Source organism: Tupaia chinensis, unplaced genomic scaffold (genome assembly GCF_000334495.1).
Source record: "Tupaia chinensis unplaced genomic scaffold, TupChi_1.0 Scaffold000392_1, whole genome shotgun sequence".
Classification (NCBI taxonomy): Eukaryota; Metazoa; Chordata; class Mammalia; order Scandentia; family Tupaiidae; genus Tupaia; species Tupaia belangeri.
Genome location: NW_006159894.1, coordinates 4,528,828 through 4,550,777, shown reverse-complemented (window position 1 = coordinate 4,550,777; position 21,950 = coordinate 4,528,828). Strand labels below are relative to the sequence as shown.

General features: G+C 43.1%; 1 protein-coding gene across 1 annotated transcript; it reads left to right on the top strand.

Annotated features, from left to right (window-relative positions):
- The first annotated feature begins 2,166 nt into the window (after positions 1–2,166).
- TECTB (tectorin beta) lies at positions 2,167–20,183 on the top strand. The gene is made up of 10 exons (XM_006153937.2): positions 2,167–2,310; positions 3,150–3,340; positions 6,017–6,159; positions 6,266–6,338; positions 11,677–11,780; positions 12,188–12,271; positions 15,698–15,860; positions 17,263–17,335; positions 18,515–18,547; positions 19,948–20,183. The coding sequence occupies exons 1-10, from the start codon at positions 2,235–2,237 to the stop codon at positions 19,995–19,997; spliced, it is 990 nt and encodes a 329-aa protein (XP_006153999.1). The 5' UTR covers positions 2,167–2,234; the 3' UTR covers positions 19,998–20,183.
- The last annotated feature ends 1,767 nt before the right edge of the window (positions 20,184–21,950 follow it).

Sequence of the window (21,950 nt, the reverse complement as noted above, 5' to 3'; positions counted from 1 at the left end):
AGACTGCAGAGGCTAATGGCTCAGCCTCCCCCTGCAGAGCCTTACAGCTGTTTACCAGCAACCACAGGATTTCCAATGGGAGATAGGAAGAGTTTATTCCTGTGGCCCTCTCCATGGGTGAATTCTGTCCTCATAGGTCAGAGGTAAGATAATACTGTTGACCTGCCTGGGCCAAAGTTGGCTGGAAAAAAGTATGGATTTGAAGATGTGTGAAAAGAATCCTCTTGAAATGGGAACAATAACCCAACCAACACAGAAGGGCAATCCAACATTGTCAGCAGTTAGCCACCATCGATGTCACGTCAGAGGGCCCGAACCGTCTACAACTGGGCTGCTTCAGACTTCTGTGCCCCGACTTGGACTTCTCTGCCACACATTGTGATGCTCCCTCTTCCCCTCCTCTCTACCCCACGTTCCTAGTACAGTTTCCCATCAGTCTGTGCAGGCCCTTTCCGAGTTCCTCAGGGAAACAGCCTTTGGGCTTCCTGTGTCTTCCCAGGACCTGCCCTAATGCCTCGTGTACCACAGGGACTCAAAGTGTAATAAAAAGGAATGAGGAAGAAACAGATTATCTGCTGAGGCCTAGGAAAGAGAAACTCAGAGAATTCACACATACTTGTGAGATTGATGCCTTTTTTCTGCTCAGGAATTAACTATAGAGAACATTATGAATGCGCTAATGTTTCCAGGCCACACCAAACTCTATCCCAGTGTAAAACAAATTGTTAAGCTGATTTCCCCTCCTTGCTCCATTCAGCCTTTTTGGTTTTTATCTATAAAATATATTGCATGCATGTTGCACAATAAAAATATACCCGTGTCATATGAATCACAAATCTAACAGACCCTTTTTGGTATTTCTAAAGAAAAGGTATGTTCTAAAAACAACTCATGAGACATCTACATGTTACTGGAAATGGTTGTCTTTCTCTGGTACTTTACAGTTCACAAGGGCCTTCATATAATTTCTCCTACCGATGAGGTCAGCCCAGAGCTACAGCCTCCATTTGATCAAGAGGGAAACTGAGTCACGTATATTTTTAATGGCTTGCCATCTGGTGAAACCCTTAATGCTTTGACACCACTGTGGTCAATATATCATCAACGTAATGATATGTTTTGAGGAAATAAGGAAATTCTACCACATAAACATAGGAGACACATCCCAATGTTTCTTGAACAATTAATTATGTGTAGCCTCAGTAATAGAACCAGAAACTTCACAGGAGTGTTTTATCTGTTGTTTTCAGTAGGATCTTGTTGGGTGACTAAGAACTGGATTATAAGATAGCCTTCTCAACTTCCTTCTTCCAACAGCATTGCTCCAGAAAACTAATAAAACTTTGGAAGCCTAGAGCGTGTGCAATTAAAAATTGCATTTTAGGATGAAGTTCTAGACATTAAAGTTTATTTTTAAATATTAGACCAAAAAATAAAAAAAAAACCTTTAAAAAATCTGCATTAACACAAATGGCCTATTTTACGTCCATGTATCAAGCATAACAACACTGAGTTTGCATCTTCCTACATTAAAAGCTTAGATCACCTACTATAAAATTAGGAAAGAAGTAAACCAAAGACAGCAAGACATTAATGAAGTGTGACCTGGAAATGTGGAGAAATAGTTCACTTCCAACCAGAGTTATTTATTAGTAACAAGGAGGGGAAAAATCAACATTTTATTCCTATCCTGGCTGCAGTGGTTGAAAAAAGAAAAAAAAAAAAGCAGCACACATTCCCATTCTGTGAAATAAAAAGACTCAGGTGGTAACCGAGCTTCCCATTGGATTATTGTGCACGGTCCTTTTTTAGTCCCCCCAGAGTGGATAATGCATGCTCATTGTGACTTATCTGGAGCGGCTCCTTTTACACCCTGGGGCTATATAAAGTCTATCGGAAACTGGGGCTGCAGATCTGGGGAGAATCTGGGAGGCAGCATCTTAGTCCAGGGAGAATGAAACAGTTGGGAACATGAGCAACTGCGTGTGTTCCTGACACTCCTGGTGGTATGAGCTTCACTTTTTGCTTCTCAGAGCTAAAGAAGAAGAATTAGAAATGGGACAATCTTCCTTGGAAATTTCTCCTAGGACTGTGTGTGCTGCTTTGTTCTTATCCTTGATTTTAACTTTTCATTCATGTTTCTGACCTAGAATGATCAAGGCTGCCTTGGAAGGATCATAAACGTCTGGCCAGCTTGGTTTGGCCACCTGGATCAGACCAGGCTCTGAGAAGCAATGGTGATGAGGGCTTTTGTCCTGTTGGCCATCTTTGTGGAAGCCTCTGCAAGATCGTGCACTCCGAATAAAGCAGGTATGCCCGGTGCCAGTCCATTTTCCTGGAAAAGAACATTTCCTGAAGTGTCCTTTTGCAATGTTCAGAGTTTGTGCTTGCTTTGCAAATGCAATAATGTAGCCAAGTAGAAACACACTTAAGCCCTTCTCCCCAACCCAGGCCAAATCAGCTTTTTTCACAGAAAGCAAAAAATGTATTGGATAACCTTGGAATTCTTTTAATTAGAGAGTGTTTGTCCGACTTCTCTCTCCCCTTACTCTTTCTCTGTATGTATGCATGTGTATGCATATAGACACATAAAAAAAGTCTCCCCATTTTTTCTTTTGAATTATTGAATTTCTGTCCTCCTCATGAATCAATATTAAACAATATTGTACAAGAAATGCATTTTTTATTTTAGGTTATGTGCTCACTTTAAAGACTATGTTAATACACACACACACACACACACACGTATAGGCCTTAAAAACTTCATGGAAAACGTGTATTATAAAAAAAATTATGCATGAATTTCAAAAATTTTTGCAACAAAATAAACTCATGCTTTAATTTCATTATTCTATGAACTTCTAAAAGTCCTCATGTGTTTATATTTGTGTACGTATCTAATGTAGTCAGTCTGTGAGTTCACAGATACATTTCTTAAAGTTTAAAAGTGGGTCACTTTTAAATACACATTAAGTATAGTGCAGTTATTACAAAAGTAGAACTTCAATGACTGAAGCGTAGGTAAAGCTGTCACCACAGCTGGTAAAGAAGTGTGGGGACGTTTTGAACCGACTACTTTGCATATTCAGGCATGGTTGAAAAGCACCGTTCCTTTCCCACATCTGATTTCAAATGTGTGCTCTTTCCAGATGTCATTCTTGTCTTTTGTTATCCCAAAACCATCATCACCAAAATCCCCGAATGTCCCTATGGATGGGAAGTGCACCAGCTGGCTCTTGGAGGGCTGTGTTACAACGGGGTCCATGAAGGAGGTTACTACCAATTCGTAATCCCAGATTTATCACCTAAAAACAAGTCCTACTGTGGAACCCAGTCTGAGGTAAGGCCAGGCCACGTGATGTAGAGTTGCTTCAGATCAAGGTAACTGGGCCCAATCATGTGACGTTTGCTATTCATCCTTAGAAGGATTCAGAATTTACCAATTCCTTCTAAATATCAATCTCGGTTCCCAAATTTCCTAGGATTTTGGTAGTATTTAAAATCTTCTCTTCTGCCTAGTTCAGATGATTCTTCTGGCTTGATTCTATTCTCCTAATTTGTTGCCAAAGCCAACCAGGCTAACTTTGATCAACAGAACCAAGTATGTTTTCCACTTCCAACTCACATCCAGTTCTGAGCTTGTGTTCATGAACTGCTGTCCTTCCAGGGCTGGATAAGCAGATGGGTAGGCCAGCCTCTTCTCAAGGCTTCAAGTGGTGATAAGTGCATTTAGAAGGGCATTTTAAAGGAGTAACACAATTCTTAACTGAGTCATCTGTAGTCCCCAGGGCACAGAATCATACAATTAAGAGCCACAGACAGCCTCTTGGCAAGTATCACAGATAGAGGAGAAATCGGAGACCTCACGATAAAGTCACTAGGTCATGGCCACAGAACCAGTAGAGATGTAGTCATGAGGGAGCCTTGGTCTTCCAGCCCTCCCGTTGTGGTCTAGCAAGCCTACCGCCTAGCCTGCCAACAGACTGTACAAATACGGTTACAGGGGACGAGAGCAGAGCGTCCATAGCCATCTCCTCTTCCTAACGCCCTCACAAGGAGTCAGTGGTTTCATGGGAAGAGTCACAGGCATAATTAACAAGCACCATGCCTTTGAATCTAACCTGGCAAGATGAACTAGAAATCCTCTTTGTGGTTTCAGGCTGGTTACTCCTCAAGTAAAAGTTCAAGATCCCTTCCAGATCTACTATTGTGTGATTTTGGGGAATGCACCAAGTCAAAAGAAAGAGTCTCAGAAACAGAGCTTATGGTTAGAAGAAGGAAAGAGCCAAGAACTAGGCAGTAACACTCTAGAAATGCGAAATGAATGAAGGCGTTCACTTAGGATACTTCAACAGGGGAGATGAATAAAAGGTTCATATGGGGGGACCAGCAGTTAGCATAATGGCTATGTCACTGGACTCCCATGTAGTCAACTGTGGTTCAAGTCCCAGACCTGGTGGCTTAAAACTCACACTGGGCACGTGCGTGTGTGTGTCCAAGATCCCAAGGAGAATGGAGGAGAAGGGATTGTGGTGTGACCATCTCCCCTGGGGGGTGATTTCTTACTTTCTGTCTCTGTCTGTCTGGCAAACGCATGCACCCTATAGCAAAAATCTCCCCCCCAAAAAAAAAAAAGTTCATACGGGAAGCCAAGCCACATGCCATTAAGGCCTCATGCTCCACAGGTTAAAACTATCTGGGAGGCCCACTTCAATTTCCAGTCCAACTAAAAGGCCAGGCACAGTAGCATGCCCCTGTATTTCCAGTAACTGGAGAAGCTGAGATAAGAAAATAATGAATTCAAGGCTGGGCTGGGTAATGTGGCAAGACTGTCTGAAAGAACTGGGCATGGTGGTGCACGCTTGTGGTCCTTGCTGAGAGGCTCAGGTAGAACTGTGACAATAGGGAAATGCCATCTTAAAAACAAAGAAAAAGGGGTCAGCACTTGATGTGGATAGGGCCCTGAACTCCCACATGATGGACTACAGTTCAAGTGCCAGTGTGAATACATGAGTGCCAAAAATCCTGAGGAGGGAATAGAGGAAAAAGTATTTGTGGTATGACCATCCCCTCCCAGGATGATTTCTTACTTTTCTTCTCTCTGTCTCTGTTTCTCTCTCACACATATATGAGCACATATGCCCTCTGACAAAAGCCATTTAAAAAAAGAAAAGAAAAAGTGTTGATACAGGAAATTCAGGCCTTTTTGGTCAGCAATCCAATGGTTATATGAATTTTTTTTAAAGAATCAACCCTAACCTAGATTATTTTAAATAATCTTAGTTGAATGGAGTCAAGAACTCTTTTTAAAAATAATCAGTTTGAGGGACCAGCAGGTGGCATAAGGGTTACATTGCTGGACTCCCATGTAGTCGAACGCAATTCGAGTCCCAGACCCAGTGGCTTGAAACTCACACCAGGTGCATGTGCGTGCATGCCCAAAATCCCAAGAGGAGGATGAAGGAGAAGAGACTGTGGCATGGCCATCTCCCCTGGAGGGTGATTTCTCACTTTCTGTCTCTCTGTCTCTCCGGTGAGTGCACATCCCCTATATCTAACTCTTTTCTCAGAAAAATAAAAATAAAAATAAAAATAGCTCGGGACCAGCAGATGAAATAGTGATTATGTCACAGGACTCCCACATGACCAACCATGGTTTGAGTCTCAGACCTCATGGCTTGAAACACTCCAGGCACGTGTGTATGCATGTGTGTCTAAAATTCCAAGGGGAGAATAGAGGCAAAGGGATTGCAGTGTGGCCATCTCCCCTGGGTGGGGTCTGGAGGGGTTGATTACTCACTTTCTGTCTCTCTGTCTCTCTGTGTCTCTCCAGTGGGTGCACATGATGTATAGCAAAACTCTCTCAAAAAAAGATCAGCTCACCCACAGACAAAAAGTGTGGCAATCACATATGTCTGTTGGGGCTTTTCCTGAGCCTTCTGCATCTCTTCCCCAGAACCTTCATTCTCATCAGTAAGGCAGCAGACCACCCTAACTACCTTCTTCCTCTCTCCAGTACAAGCCCCCCATCTACCATTTCTACAGCCACATTGTTTCCAACGACAGCACAGTGATCGTAAAGAACCAGCCTGTAAACTACTCCTTCTCCTGCACCTACCACTCCACCTACTTGGTGAACCAGGCTGCCTTTGACCAGAGGTAAGTTGCTCTCGAGAGTGGGGGGCTGGCTGGCTTGTGTGTGTGCTGCACTCCCTATCAATCAGGCATGTTTCAGTCCTTATGCAAAATTCTCTCCCCTTTTCAGAGTGGCCACTGTTCATGTGAAGAACGGGAGCATGGGCACATTTGAAAGTCAATTGTCTCTCAACTTCTACACTGTAAGTGGTCTCCAGGTTCCCTCTACTGCCTTGTGGCCTGTCCCAGAGATAATGGGATGCTTCCTCCAAATCCACTCTTCCTCTAGCTCTTTATCAACTCCCCTTCCTGAATTCAAGTTGAGATGTACACTTTGTTTTAGCTTTAAGCCTCTTTAAAAGCTAGATGCAGCAGAAAGTCTTGACTCTTAATCAAGATTAGTTTTCACTACACCCCAGGTTTATATGTAGGACCTAGCTCGTCTTAAAACATTTGACACAGAGTATTAAGCTTCCTGCCTGGGACAGGACTGAGGAGGGAAGTGGGGTTGGCCGCTGCTGCCTTTTTTTTTTTGGTCTCCGAAGGCGTTCGGTTAGTGGGTTTCCTTGCTGTCTAATTTAGGTATGCTGCCTGTGTTGACATCGAAGTTAAAGGTACACTTTAGTTTCTCTGAAAGTAAAGTGCTACAGAGAAGCTAAAGACACAATCACCATGAGCTCAGCTGCTCTCCCGTTTGGAACGGCTGCTTTGTTTTTTAAACCTGTGGTTTGCAATGAGAACACATGTACAGAGATCCTGGTCCTGCTGGCTAGAGGAGGATGCAGCCAGAAATACAAACCTTTACTGAGAACTCTAGAACTAAAAGACATTTGTGTCCAAACCATTCATTTCATAAAGAGAAAACTCTCCTACCTGGAACTTCACTAATTCTGAACTCTTTGAACTTACTTTACCTGCTGCCTGGAAGCTATTAACCGTGCTGAGCTCACAGGTGAGAACTGGAAAGGATCCTAAAATAACCTAATCCATTTTACAGATAAGGATTTGAAGCCTGGAGGGCAAAAGTGATTTGCCCAAAATAACACAGGCAGTTCAGAGCAGTGAACACGAATCTCCTGTTCACAATCACTTCACTTACTCTGAAGGAAATGAAACTGAAGTTTCAGGAACTCTGACTTGCCTAGGTTCCTTTCAGAGTCCTGCATCTAATTTTGTATTCAAATTTTTGGTAAAAAAAAAAAAAAAAAGTTTTCTTTACTAAAGAGGGCTCTCCAAATTGTATATGATTCAAGGTCCCACAAAATATCTGTTCCTGGCCACACACTGCTGGTGGTTAAGTCCCGGGGAAAGGAATCTTGTATAACCTCCTGACAGATGAGGAAAGTGAATCCAGTGTGGGCCTCCATGGTGATGAAAGGATGGTAAAATCACTGAATTCACGGATGAAGGCTGCCCAGGGAGGAAAATGGGCTTCCACACAGTGATACCAGTTTTAGGGGACTTCCTAATGACAGGCTCCTCCACTAGTGAGTCCCTATCTAAAAGTGGATAATTATTATTTTTACCAGATAAAATTATAGATGTGATCCTATGAAAGTTTTATAGCAGTTGGCAATCAAGAAGTACCAGAATTGTTGAAAATCACACCCCATCAATAGTCATTTGGGCTGAGTTTCAGATAGAAGCATCAAATCTTAAACTGGAAGGAGTGTATCCTCATTAATTAATTAATTAGACATGTCCTCAGCATTGCCTAGCCCATCCTTTGGGCTAGATGGACAGACTAACAGGATACCTCCTTCAACTATTGAAGAAATGAGGCCAGGGTGTCCCCTGAGGTCCCCCAAGACCACTCCAGGACAAATGGACCTCCGGTGTACAGAGAGACTTTTATACTGATTAATATTCCCATCATGGGCTTTGTTTCCTATTCCTGGTCCATGCAGTTTGTATTTTCTTCTCCGCTCTTCTTCTTTGAGAGCATTCTTGTCCGTTTCTGAAGCAACAAGTGTTCCCTGCATATATTTCCATCAAATTACCAGAAACAGAGCTGTGCCCTAGATAGCACAATGGAATCAATGCACTGCTAATTGCTTAGGACTGGAGCTCCAAATGCAAAGCCCCAGTTCTACTCAGCATGTTTTCTCTCTTCTCTCTCCATCCCCCTCCCTCACTCTTGCCAATGGCCCATGGTTGGTATTCCTAATGAAAAGTTATTCTGACTCCCAATCCCAAATAAGGGCAGGTAGTTAGCTTACGGAAGTACCCTACTGTTACGGTTAAGAAAATGGGCCTTATCATCCAACCACTCATTTGAAGCCTAGTTCCACCATTTATTAGTTGTATGATCTTGGGCAAGTTATTAGCTCACTTCTCTGAGCTGCCATTTCTCATTTGTAAGATAGGAATAATTGCGCTCCCCCTATTTGCCTGTTATGAGGACTAAATGAAATAATCCTTAGAAATCACTTAGCACAAGTTAAGTGTCCATGAAAGTGTCCAGTCTCATGTGTGTAGACTTTGACCCTATTTAAAGTAGAAGCTCTGAGGGCTCCTGGTATGGTTACCTTTATAGTGTTGAATATCAGTATGGGATTTGACCAACCTTTGTTCAGTTGACACAGTACTGGCCATTCATTTTAGTTCAAGAAAAATGAAAAGACTTGGGATAGGGCAAATGTAAGCAATAGAGGTAAAAATCATGGACTTCCAGAGTCAGAACAAATCTGAGTTGATCAGCCTTGACTTCCCACCCAAAGCTCAAAACCTTACTACAAGATTGCTGATGGGTAGCCTCCCTGCTTCTTTCAAAGGCAACGGCAAGCTGAGACTTCCCAATTTAGATCTGCTTATGAGAACTGGCATCCTGAACTATTGCCCATATGTCCTGTTCTTCTGAAATAATATCACTTAACTATATCTCTGACAGTCTTTCAAATGCATCAACTATCTCCCATCTCTCCCCAAGCTAAACACTTTCTCACTACTGATGAGTCATTCACCATCCTAATCATTTCTCTCTTAGCATGATCCTGATGGTCAGTTCCTCTACTTAAAAATGGAGCCCAGAATCAAAACAGTACATTCTAGACCTTGTTGGACAAATGTGAGGCATGGCAGGTCAGAGTGGCATTCTAGGATCTAGAAGACTCTAGGAACATATTTAGGATAATAATTTTGGGTCAGTTTTCTTTCATCACCATTTCACACTGAGCTTTGAATCAAAAGCAACTCCTAGGTTTGTCCATATCAACTGCTATTAAACTAGGTGTGCCCATCATTAACTTGTTTCACTAGGTAATTGTGACTTTGGGTCAAGAGAAGGGACTAGACAGGATGATTTTTTAAGATGTTTTTCCATTTTGTTTTATGAATGAGTAGTTGATGTGCTATTTATATGTTCCCAAGGAGGCTAAAATAAACTATACATATCTGGAAATAGGGCCTGTACATTTGTATATATACATACATACACACACACACACACACACACACATAAATAAATTAAGTATGAGAAAATTATGCTAAACATTGTTTTAACTGTTGGGTGAGAAGGTGGAAAACTGATCATTAACATTGCTCTTTTTTATAATTAAATTAATGGTCAAAGTTCTATTTTCCATTTTGAAACAAATCAGGTAGGTTCCTCTGTGAGGAGAGGCATTATTCCAATATCCAATATTCTGTTGACTACTCCCTGGGAGAAGATATTGGAAGTACTTCTACCAAAGTTTGTTCATATTTGGAAATGGTCTCTTAAAATACTGGATTGTTGGAAAACAGAAAACATACACCACAACTTTTCCAACAACCCAATGTGATGGATATAAATAACAAGAAATGTGAAAAATTACTGTAAAATTGCCACTTCAACTTGCATATTAAGCTAGTAAGTCATCATTTTTATGACTAATCATTCTATTATTTGATTACTGCAACCATTTAAATGGTGCAGGAACTTGACAAATGGAGGGAAAACAGTCAATTGACTTCTAGGTGACTGAGTCAGGGAGCCCTGACTGGACCTGCAATTAGTAAAAGAGGTGAAAGGAATTATGAATCCTCTCAGCAAAGTTCCTGTATATTTGACCTTTACAAGACAGAAGTCCACTTTTACTAAATATCCTAGCTGAACATCAGTTCTGTGCCACTGTCTAACGATTGCACTTCTGCAAATCTCTAAGCCCATTAAACTCAAACTTTTAAATATCAATAGTATCCTGGTCTAAGCTTTATTTTCCTTATTACATAATCACAAAAGTTATTCCTATTTTTCAAACAGAGAAACTGAGGCCCAAAAAGGTTGATTTACCCATAGTGTATCTCAAGTTAGTGATAGGAGCAAGGGTTAGTTCAGAATCCATGCTATTCCACCAGAATACTTTTGTCTCTGGAGGCTAAATCCAGAAAGTAGTTCAAGGTTGTTACTAGAGTTGAATGAACTCAAGACTCAGAGAATGGAGTAATCACCTTCCTTTGGGTAAGTCAACTGAAAATCCTGTTTCATTCCTAAGAACTCACCCAGACCTGTCTGATAAAGATGGCAAATGAAGGCCACACATGCCAAGCCAGTGATCAGAACCTGCCATGCCTGCGCTCAAATTGTAGCGTTGACTTGCCATTGCATTCAAAGTCGAAGCCCCAGTCTTTCTGATCCACCCGCCCATACCCTCACCTCCTGTCCCACTCCCGACTTTCCAGCCCAGGTTGTTCACTTGTGCCAGCCCTGCTGGCTCCATGCTGCCCTGTCAGCCACACTCTTCCCCCAGGACCTTTACTCTGACCAAAGCACTCTTCCCTGGTTGGCTGGATGGCCTCCTTTTTTCCTTTCTTCAAGTCTTGCCCCAGTATCATGTCATTAATTTGACCTCACAGTCACTGTATTTAAAATTGCAATCTGTCCCTCCTCACATTCCCAATCCACTTTGCCCAACTCTATGTATTTTACAGCTTTTCTAGACAATGTACCATATTCTAAAATACTATGCTTTTCTTATTTATTGTCTAATGTCTCTCTCCTCTGCTAGAATATAAGATCATTAGAGAGTTTTTTTTAACCAATGTATCTCACTATCCAGAGTATCTTGACATAAAGACAATCCCAATATACAAAACAGTGTCTAACACATAGTAGGTAATCTACAAGTTGTGGTGGTTATTGTTGATGTTGTTACTTGTACTGGGAATCAAATCATAAACTTTCCAAGTTTTCTTGGGAAAATCTAGACATGAGCAAACGCACAGAGGGACGTTATGTGTTCAGTCTCCATGTCTTTAGGTGATTTAGTAAAAAACAGTATAGCACCTCAATATCCCTGAATTCCACTTTTTTTTCATCAGTTAAATCCTATTGCCATAGATCAAACACAGTGTGTCTCACCATGACCAGAAGATCTCAAATCTGTGATATTATTGTCCCTAGGAACATGGCATGAGCATTTTAGATGATACAGTCTCACGGTCTCACATGCCTTGTGCCTTTGGGTTGATTCTCCCCCCTACCCCAATTCATTTGCTCCTGCCAGCCCTAACTGCTCAGTCTGAGAGGTCATAATGCCCAGTGTTAATTTCCTTCCAAAGAATGCCAAGTTCTCCACCAAGAAGGAAGCCCCCTTTGTTCTGGAGACATCCGAAATTGGTTCAGATCTGTTTGCAGGAGTAGAAGCCAAAGGGTTAAGCATCAGGTGAGTACATGTCCTCTCTGTTTATGTTTTTCAGTACAAAGAAGGAAAAAAAAAGAATAGCTGAGACATTTTTTAATCACCACCTATTTTTTTTCCGATGTTTTTGCTATAGGGCACACGCGTTCACCAGAAAGACAGAGACAGAGAAACAGAAAGGGAGAAATCACTCCCCAGGGGGGTTGGCCATGCCACAATCCCTTCTCCTCCATTCTCCTCTTGGGATCTTGGGCACGCACACACACATGCCTGGCATGAGTTTAAGCTACAGGGTCTGGGACTTGAACCACGGTCGACTCTATGGGAGTCCAGCGATATAGCCATTACACCATCTGCTGGTCCCTAATTACCACCTATTTCTAGGCATGAACTAACCGTCTCAAAGTGACGCTGTTTTGTTGTATTTCTAGGTTTAAAGTGGTGTTGAACAGCTGTTGGGCCACACCCTCGGCTGACTTCATGTATCCCTTGCAGTGGCAGCTGATCAACAAAGGGTAGGTTCACCGTAAAACCAGGCTGAGCCGTGTGGGTACATCCTACAACCTTGCTCTGGCTAGAGACTGGCAAGAAGAGGTGGAGCCTGCTTAGGTACAGCAGAGATACCCTCTGTGTTTTCAGGTTAAGTGCTCATACGAGGAAAAATTACATAATGTTTTCTAGGTAGTGTTCTGAGAGCTTTACTATATATACATACCTATATATACCTATATATACACACATACATGTACATATATATTAATATTTCTTTTTTTAAAGAATTATTTTATTTAACCTTATTTATTTATTTTTTAATTTGACCAGAGAGAAAGAGAGGGAGAGAAAGTAAGAAAGCAAGCCACCAGGTCTAGGACCCAAACCACAGTTAGCCATGTGGGAGTCCAGCATCCTCAACCACCACATCACCTGCCAGTTCCAAGAGCTTCACCTTATATTGATTCATTTAAGTCTTACAGCAAGGAAAGTATAATTACTATCCTCCCCACTTTGCAAATGAGGAAACTGAGGCACAGGGAAGGATAAGTCATGTCCCATCATAAGCGTGTGTATATGTGTTTATGGAAAAGTGGGCAGGCAGGGTTTAAAGTCAATTAACTCAACACCAGAAATACAGTGAGTACTAAATTAGATAATACATATAAAAAACTTAGCAGATGGTACCTAGTCAGTAACCAGTCAATTGAAATAAAATCATTGTTTTTATTATTAACTCAGTAGACAATGGAGTGCTCTTAAATTTGGAGTAGAGGACTGAAGTATTAGAATTTCACCATAGCAAGGGGATTCTGGAAGTCAGACATAGAGTGACTAAGAAACAGTGCACTGGAGGCGGAAAGACCAGAGGTGTAGGCAGGCATTGCAGCAGAGGTAATAAGACCCAAATAGATGTTGTAGCCAAGGGACTGGAAAGGTCATCAGAGGGAGGGAGAAACTCCTGCGGGAGTGAGAACACTTTCAGAACTAACTGGATATGGGGTGGAGTGAAGGACTGCACAAGAAGTCTGAGGAGCATGTGTCAAAGATGGCTTTGCACTGTTAACTCTGTGTAGCAGGAAGCTGGGGAACTGTTTGTTGTTGCCTGCTGGGAGCGGGGCCTTCTGGATAAGGGGATCTGAATTTTCCTAGCACAGGGATAGACATGGTAAGCTTGAGAAGACCATTGTTCAGAAGTCCTTAGAACGGTAACTGTGGAAAACAAAGCGAGATTAAGCAGGACTGGAGATGTGGGCATCACTTACACTAATAACAGTAAGTGAAAAAGAGGCCATTCTCTGAATCTCGGCAGACCAATGTGGCCATGTCATCAGCAGAACCCAGAATAAGGTAAACAGATAGCTAAGGTAGAGCAATCTTGGACCTTTAAGTATTTTTATTTAACAAACATTAAGAGAGTGTTGACGACATACCAGGCATTGTTTTAGATGAGTGCTTTTCAAATATTTAAATTTCATTAAACCTCCTGTAAATAGTGTAATGGTAATTATTTTATAAATGAGAAAACAGGCTTAGACAGGTCCATGGAATCATTTGATTCATTTAGGTTCTGTGGCAATGGTGCAATTAGATTTATTTCAGGGATCTTGAAATAAATTATTGACCTTTAGGGACTTAAAATTACCATCAGGCAGTGGGAACTTCTCTCAGGCAATGGTCACACAAGTTGAAAGTTCCCTCCATTGTCAGACTCATCTCCCTACACACAGTCCTGGTGCTGTTGCTCCCACCTGACACGTGTAATATGGCAGAACAAGGAAGGCCTGTGGTTTGGGTAGTTTGCACAAGTGGTCCTCCAACTCTAGTGTATACACAAATTACCCAGGGTCCTGTTATGCATGCAGGCACACTGCAAACCAAACCAGAAGGTCTCTGGGTGAACCCTGGAACTCTGCATTGCAGCCAAATTTTAGAAGCCCTGGTCAATTTCTGAATTCTACCCAACTGACATAGCACCGTGAGGTTGGAGCTACATGCACAAAACCAGTGCCAAAAAGAATCGGGAGATCAGTGTAATGGCTATGTCGCTGAACTCCCATGTAATCAACCACGGTTCAAGTCCCAGACCCGGTAGCTTAAACTCACGCTGGGCGCATGTACATGTATGCCCAGGATCCTGAGAGGAGAATGAAGAAGGGACTGCAGAGTGGCCATCCCCCTGGGGGGTGATTTCTCACTTTCTGTCTCTCTGTCTCTCTCTGTCTTTCTGTTGTGCACACACATCCTATAGCAAAAAACCTCTCCAAAAAAATAGAATCGGAAAGTTTATGCCCACAATCTCCCAAAGGCACTTTGCTCCCACCAGGTCCTTTTGGAAGAAAACCAAGAATTTCTGGGCAGTTACAGTAGAGATATATACTACCAGATGAGTACATCTAAATAGAACCCCCATCTCAAAGGGTGACCTGTGTAGAAAAGGAGACTCGTGTGGCAATGTGAGAAGTTCCCGGGGGGGGGGGGGGGGGGGGTACCACCATCCCCAGGTAGCTGTTACTGAGGGCTGCCAAGAGGCAGCAGAGCCAAGGCGTTCAGGCCTGCCCATATTTTTTGCCTTCTCTTCACACCTGACAAAGCTCTGCTTACATGATTTTCCACTGGCTGACACCATGCCTGGGCACTCAGCTGTAAAGAGCTATTTTAAGGACTCAGTCTTGAGTTCATACAAGGATCTCATTTATTGACCAAGTGATCCTGCAAGAGGCTCAGTCCATAATAACTTGGGAAATGCTCACAGCTCCAACATTGCTCAGAGGCCACCACAAACAGAACCAGCTTTGACTCCTGGTCCAGATACAAAAGCAGAGCATTTATTCCTCATTTCACCAACAGCATTGAGATCCTAAGATCCTACCTCTACTTCAGTAAAAATGCATTTACATGTACCCTTCCAGTTATTTCTTTTTCCTGACTGTTTAGTAAAAATATAACATGTTTACAAAGGTAATTCTGTAATATGTGAGTAATTTTAATAACGCAGCATAAATTCGATTTTTCCACTGGTAAAGCTTCCTAAGACACACACAGAAATGTGTTGGGCATGACATGAGTTTAGGCAACTTTGGCAACAGTGGGAAATGCTGCTCCCAGCACCATGGTCCTTGTCTTGTATTACCCTGGGGGTCTGTACATAGCCTAGTCCTCAGGAGGGTTTTATCTTAGGGATTTCACTTTTTAAGGACAGAGATGTGTGTGTGGCTTCTCATAAGTCACTTTCCTCCTGCCGTGCTTTGAATAGAGTAGAATTACAGCCATCTCACAGCTCTTTGACTTGACCTCATCGTTACAAGGATCAGTGAGGATCTGCCAACGTGCTCCAGAAGGGAAAGCTCTGTGAGACACAGGACTGTCACCGTGTGTAACTGTCTCTGAAGCCCTTGCTGCGGTTTAATGAGGTGACATTGCATTCTCCCTTCCCCTGTATTCTTCAGCTGCCCCACAGATGAAACGGTCCTTGTGCATGAGAATGGGAAAGACCACAGGGCGACCTTCCAGTTCAACGCTTTCCGGTTCCAGAACATCCCCAAACTCTCCAAGGTTTGGCTACACTGTGAGACGTTCATCTGTGACAGTGAGAAGCTCTCCTGCCCAGTGGTGAGCTGCGTCTCTCTGGAAGGAGAATGTTACCCCAAGGGGCCAGTGTTTAAGCAACTGTATTTGAACCAGGAAATCCTTTATAGGCCGACGTAGCTGTGTGCTGAGGGCATTCTGGAGGAAAGGAAACTGGGCATAGGGGCAGATGTTCCAGGCCTTGTCTACCCTGCTGCCAACAACCTACATGGTCTGGCATGGGCCTCTTAACTTGCTGGGGCCTGATTTTCTCAGCTTCACAAACAGCGAAGATAAACAATGATGTCCCTTCCCCTTTCAGAGAGCAATGATAGGTAAACAGAGAGCATTTAACAGCTATGGAAATACCTTGAAAAAGTTTAAAAGTATAAGGGAAATTCACATAACTCAAGGGGTGGGTATTTTCAGTCTTGAATGGACAGCCCGAGGGTCTGTCGCTGCACATTCAGAGATGCTGCAGAAATTCAAGGCCTACATGACTGTGTGAGTAGAAGGTCTAGCAATCGATGGTTTAACAAGTCCTATGTGTGATTCTGATGCTCAAATTTGGGAAAGACCACCTTAGAAAGTTATAAGTTGAACCCTAGCTATAATCCCCTCTGGTCTATTTATACTGAACTTCATTGTTTTCAAAGAGGCTACCTGCCCATATAGCCCACGAAAAATAAGGTTATAATCTTATTTCTATTGATTTATTTGGAAAAAGAAAAAAAGAAAGAAGGCAGTTATGTGCATAAATAGAAAAAGGGGAAAGAACCATAGGGTACAAAGCAGCAATAGGACAGAAGAGGCATTTTATGGTTGATCAGAGGACGAGCATCAACATCACATTTAAAAAGGAAGAGAAGAGGGCCAGCAGTGGTGTGGTGGTTGAGGCACTAGACTCCCACATGAGCAACTGTGATTTGAGTCCTGGACCCGGTGACATGAAACTCACACTGGGCACACGTGCCTGTGTGCCCAAACTCCCAGGAGAAGAATGGAGGAAAGGGATTGCTGTGTGGTCATCCCCCCTGGGGGGGTGATTTCTCACCTTCCCTCTCACTGTCTCTTTCTCTCTCTCTCTGGTGAGTACACATGCCCTGTGGCAAAAACCTTAAAAAAAAAAAAGGAAAGAAAGAAAATAACCAGAATATATTTTGCAAGTGCCCCTTCTCAAATCAGATGAGAGTAACTGTAAGTAAAAGCCTTATTCCTTATCAAAAAGTGTCAATCCCCCCCACCCAGAGTGACAGTTAATAAAGTAACCAGATTCTAAAAGAAATAAGATAAACAATGTCTAATTACTGAGGACTTTGATGCCATTCAGTTTGTGACTTTTTTTTGAAAGATTTTTTTTTTTTCCAAATCTCTTCTCTCGCTCTCTTCTCTCCCCTTGGTTCCATTCTCAAACCCCTCCCCCACTCCGTTCTCCTGGGGTCTTCAGAACTGCGACAAACGGAAGCGCCTTCTGCGGGACCAGACAGGTGGCGTCCTGGTGGTGGAGCTCTCTCTGCGGAGTAAGCCTCCCTGTTTCCCAAAAGCTCAAGGTCACTCTGGGCTGCGTCTACAGGCACAGCCGGTTTGAGCATTTTGACTGAATTGCCAAACCAGTCGTGCCTGTAGGCACAACCTTCACCTGCTCCTGCCTCTCGTCTTCCCTCCGTGGGCGTGGGCGGAGAGCAGCCCAGGCCAAACCAAGGACTTGAGGTTTGTTGAGGCCCCCTTCCCACCCCCAGAAAGTCCTGAGACCTAAATCTCATTGGCCTCAAGAAATGAGGAAGTGCTGGGCTTCCCCAAAGAGCAGCAGGGAGTAGTGATAATAGAAATGAGCTATCCTGGGAAGGTCATGTGCAAGTCAACAAACTTATTGAGTGTCTAGCACTGTGCCTGGGCTGGGCACTGGAGTTTCAGAAATAAGTGAGACCCAAGCGGGCACTTTCTTCACAGAACTTAGCATTTAGCCAGGGAGGGATGGTGGAGTGGGGCGGGCAGGGTGCATATGGGAGTATATGGCAAGCGGGTAGACCCTAGCTCGGGCTTGTGAGAGACTGTCGAGAACGTTAAGTATTACCTGGCCTGAAGGAAGGTGTGACTTGATGTTGTAACCAAGAATAGGAAGATGGGGTTTTAGCAGCTCTGCTTAGAGCGCAGTTACTGAACAACTGCTGAGATCCACTCCCAGGCTGCCTGCTGCCTGGTTTTGTGTGGCCTGCAAACTAAGAACAGTTTTTATATTTTTATGTGGTTCAAAAAAAAAAAAAAAAAAAAGGGCAAAAGAGAGCAGTATTTCATGACACAGAAAAAATCATGTGAAATTCGGATTTCAGTGCCTATAAGAGAGTTTTATTAGAACACAGCGAACTCATTCAGTCAGGTGTTGTCTACGGCTGCATTCAAACAGCCACAGCCGTTGGGATTCGTGGGGAAGAAAGATTGTGTGGCCCACAAAGCTTAAAGAATTTGCTGCCTGGCTTTCCCTGAAAGTTCACCATCCCTTACCTCAGAAAGCCAGGGCGAAAATGGTGTGAGAAGAAGCCTTTGAAAACCCAGGTACAAACTCTGTCCTAAGAGCAGTGGGGAGGCCACTGGTTTGCTGGGGGAAGATACAGTCAGGTTTGTGTGATAGAAGCACAGCTCTGAGACTTCTGCCATGGTCTTGTCTTAAACCTTCTGTGTTTTCTCCTCAATCACTACAGGCAGGGGATATTCCAGTCTCTATAGCTTCTCAGGTAAGCAAAAGAGACACCTCTGGGGAATGTCATGGGGCAATGCTTTAGAAAGGCAAGTGTGTGTTTAGGAAGAAGCTTACCAAGGCCAGCAAAGGGTGCGGTGGTAGAGACAGCCGGATTCCATATGGCCGACTGCATGTTAGGGGTGAAACTCACGCCGTGTGTGTGTGCATGCATGCCCAAAATCCTGAGAGGGGAGGGGAGGGGAGGAGAAGAGATTGTGGTGTGGCCATCCTCCTGGGAGGTTCCTTATCACTTTCCTTCTTATTCTCAGTCTCTCTCTAGCCAGCACAGGCACCCTATGGCAAAAACTTAAATAAAAATAATTTTTAAATAATAATAAAAGCAGCAGCAACTTACCTTTGGCCTCGGTAAAATCTTTAAGAATTGAAAATAACACCTTAAACACACTCAAATGGGGCAGAGGGCAAAGCAGGTTGAGCAGTCTCCCTCCAACCAGCCCTGAGCTCTGAAGACAGGGAGGAGCTGGGGATACGATGGAACAACCGGAACCGGAACTGGCTCCACCAGGTCGCAGCAAAGCCTTCACAGGTGGCTTTGCTTGGCTTCCTGTATTTGGAGACCCTGCTTCTTAAAGGAGCCATTCATCCAATAGATATTTGAGTCCCTGCTGTAGCTCTGCCCCTCAGTCACTGAGTGAACCCAGGCAATGCCCTCACTCCTCCATACTTCCATTTCCTCTCTAAGATTGGGCTAATGCCCTATCCTACATGGCTGTTGTATGGCTGACTTAATTAAAGAGAAGGGCACTGAAAAATGTCCAGGGCACAGCAAACATCCGGTTAGGGTCAGCCATAAACACAATCACTGTACCAGGCACTGTTCTAGGCATCGTGGCCGCAGCTGTGAACAGGATAGCTCCTTGTGTGTGGAGGAGACTGTGGCCCTGATTAGAGAGCAGCCAGGGAGGCCCCTTAGAGGAAGAAACATTTCCACTAAGACACAGGATCTCACCTGAATGGTGAGAACACAGATGTGGGGAGGTGAGGCCAGCCAGTTCCACTTATGAATAAACTCACAGACACAGTCTTTGCTCTCCCAATTGCAGGAATGTCATGTAAGTCAACTTTTCAAATGCCAATCCTAGGTTTTCACATTTAAAGGAAATTCTACAGCAAAAGTGAAACGCACCATGGTGGCGTCACTCCGATTCCCAACTGTCAGAGGTCCATAATGTAGGTTTAGCCATCCAACTCTTGGTACTGATAAAACAGAACTACAGAACCCTCCAGGGGTAAACAAAATCGACTTCAGAGTAAATGTGCAGTTTTCTGGAATCCTCCCTAAGACCCCTGGGTTGACCCCTGTGTGGACTCTGAGGTGTGCCTGCCCTTGCAGAGAGCTACTGCTGAGTGCCATCTGCCTGCTCTGGTTCGCAGATGTTCTCTCCCACCTCGTCGTGATGCTGGGGATGTGTGCTGTCCTCTAGGACTTAGCAGGCAGGCAGCTGCAGCTCCTCCACCCAAGGGCGTCTGCGGCCAATGACGGGCTCATGTTTATTGTGCTGCCAAATAGAACTCTCAGAAGCCCACAGTGTCGGGAAGCAGAGACCAGTGCTTTGCCAAGTACGTGTTCCAATGATCTTTGCGAATTCGGTGATCCTTTTTCTTCCGTGCCCCACCTCCCCTTGTTACTTCCCATGGCCCTTCGATCCTGAAGTCCTCCTCCTGAAGCTGGGGGAGGAGTCTCCTCTCCTCAGACCCAAGCCAAGGAGGCAGTGGACTCCTTTGAAAGCTATTCTAAGTTTAAAAGATTAGCACTCCCAACCAGGTGCAGCTGGGCATTCTGAGGAGAATGTAGGGCATAACCACAGAGGGTTCTAAATACAGAATGCACAGGAATAGTCAATTTTGCCAGAAAGGGGCTTTGTCATCTGAGCTGTGTAATTTTACCTAAGGACCAGAGCAGAGCCTTCAGGCAGGGGTTCCAATATTTCAAAGGATGACGTGGGAGATAATGTGGGATTCAAAGTGGAATTTTGCTCAAACCTGAGTAACATACAGGAAAGAGATTCTTGAGAGTCTCTAACATTAACTCAATTTATTTTTATTATAGGGGCTTTTAAGTATACATACACATTACATAGGTATGAGCTCCTTATTTAGATAGCTGATCTATACTTCTAAGATCAAAATAAAATTACAAGTTAAGCATAAATGAACTACAAAAAGAATAGCACATTAATTTAGCAGAATAATGTAGCATTATCTAAGTGAAACTGCAGCTGGCAACATGACTATGGTGTGACACCCATGACACAAGTTCTCTGAACTCAGCAAACATCGATGTTAACAATATTCCTCTCTATTTGCTCTACTAAGAAATCTTCATTTATACCAAATGGCCAGAACTCACTTAGCTTTTACTTAAACAGTCAAAGCCTTATCGGATTTTGAATCATTAACTTACAACCATTAGAATAGAACCAACAGGGACCAGCAGTTGGTGTAATGGCTTTGTCACTGGACCTCATGTGGCCGACCGTGGTTCAAGTCCCAGACCTGGTGGCTTAAACTCACACTGGGCGTGTGTGCGTGTGTGCCCAAGATCCCAAGAGGAGAATGGAGGAGAAGGGATTGTGGCTTGGCCATCCCCCCCAGGGGGTGATTTCTCACTTTCTGTCTCTCTGTCTCTGTCTTCTGGCGAGCTTACGTGCCCTATAGCAAAAACCTCTCAAAAAAAAAAAAAAAAGAAAAAAGAAAAAGAATAGAACCAACAAAAAATGAAACACAAATGCAAACATGGGCATGAAGTCATGTATATCCCCATGGTCACCTCAGTGAATACGCCACTACCAGTGATTTTCATTGTCAACAACATTAAAATGGAATGAACCAATTCTGATAGAGAATAGGCAGGAGTGTGATAGGATGAGGTTTTCTTTAGTCATGTAAGACTTAATTAGTGGTCTTATGATTTAAAACAAAACTTTGGTATTTAAGGTATTTGAGAACTTTTGAGATCTGTAGCTTAATAGCTCTCTTATAATTTGTATAAGTGAACTCAAAAATTAAACTAGTTGTCCAATCTCTAGAGACATGAAATACATGTTTGTTTAACAGTAAGCTAGAGTAAAATGACTCATTGTAATCTCAACTTGGTCTCTAAACTGGTGCTCCAATCAGCTCAGAAGCTCTTCTTTCTGTAAATTCAGAGTTTCATTTCATAGTCAGGAAGGACAGAAGACATTTTATTGGAACTAGTCAAAAACTCTTCAATATCATACTCCTAGCCATGTTCATAAATCCTTAGCTGACAGAGTAAACAATGTTGTCTTAGTTTTGCTTTATTTTATCATTGTGTTTTATGATCTTGTATCCCTACTTGGTGCTATGGAATAAATAAAATGTCTTAAAACAAATAACCTATGACTGCAGTTTAC

Bases quoted from the DNA above. Each gene is read 5' to 3' on its own strand.
- TECTB (XM_006153937.2), top strand. From the start codon at position 2,235: ATGGTGATGAGGGCTTTTGTCCTGTTGGCCATCTTTGTGGAAGCCTCT. The intron at 3,341-6,016 runs GTAAGGCCAGGC...TCCTCTCTCCAG, and splicing joins ACTGTGGAACCCAGTCTGAG to TACAAGCCCCCCATCTACCA. The intron at 11,781-12,187 runs GTGAGTACATGT...TTGTATTTCTAG, and splicing joins GCCAAAGGGTTAAGCATCAG to GTTTAAAGTGGTGTTGAACA.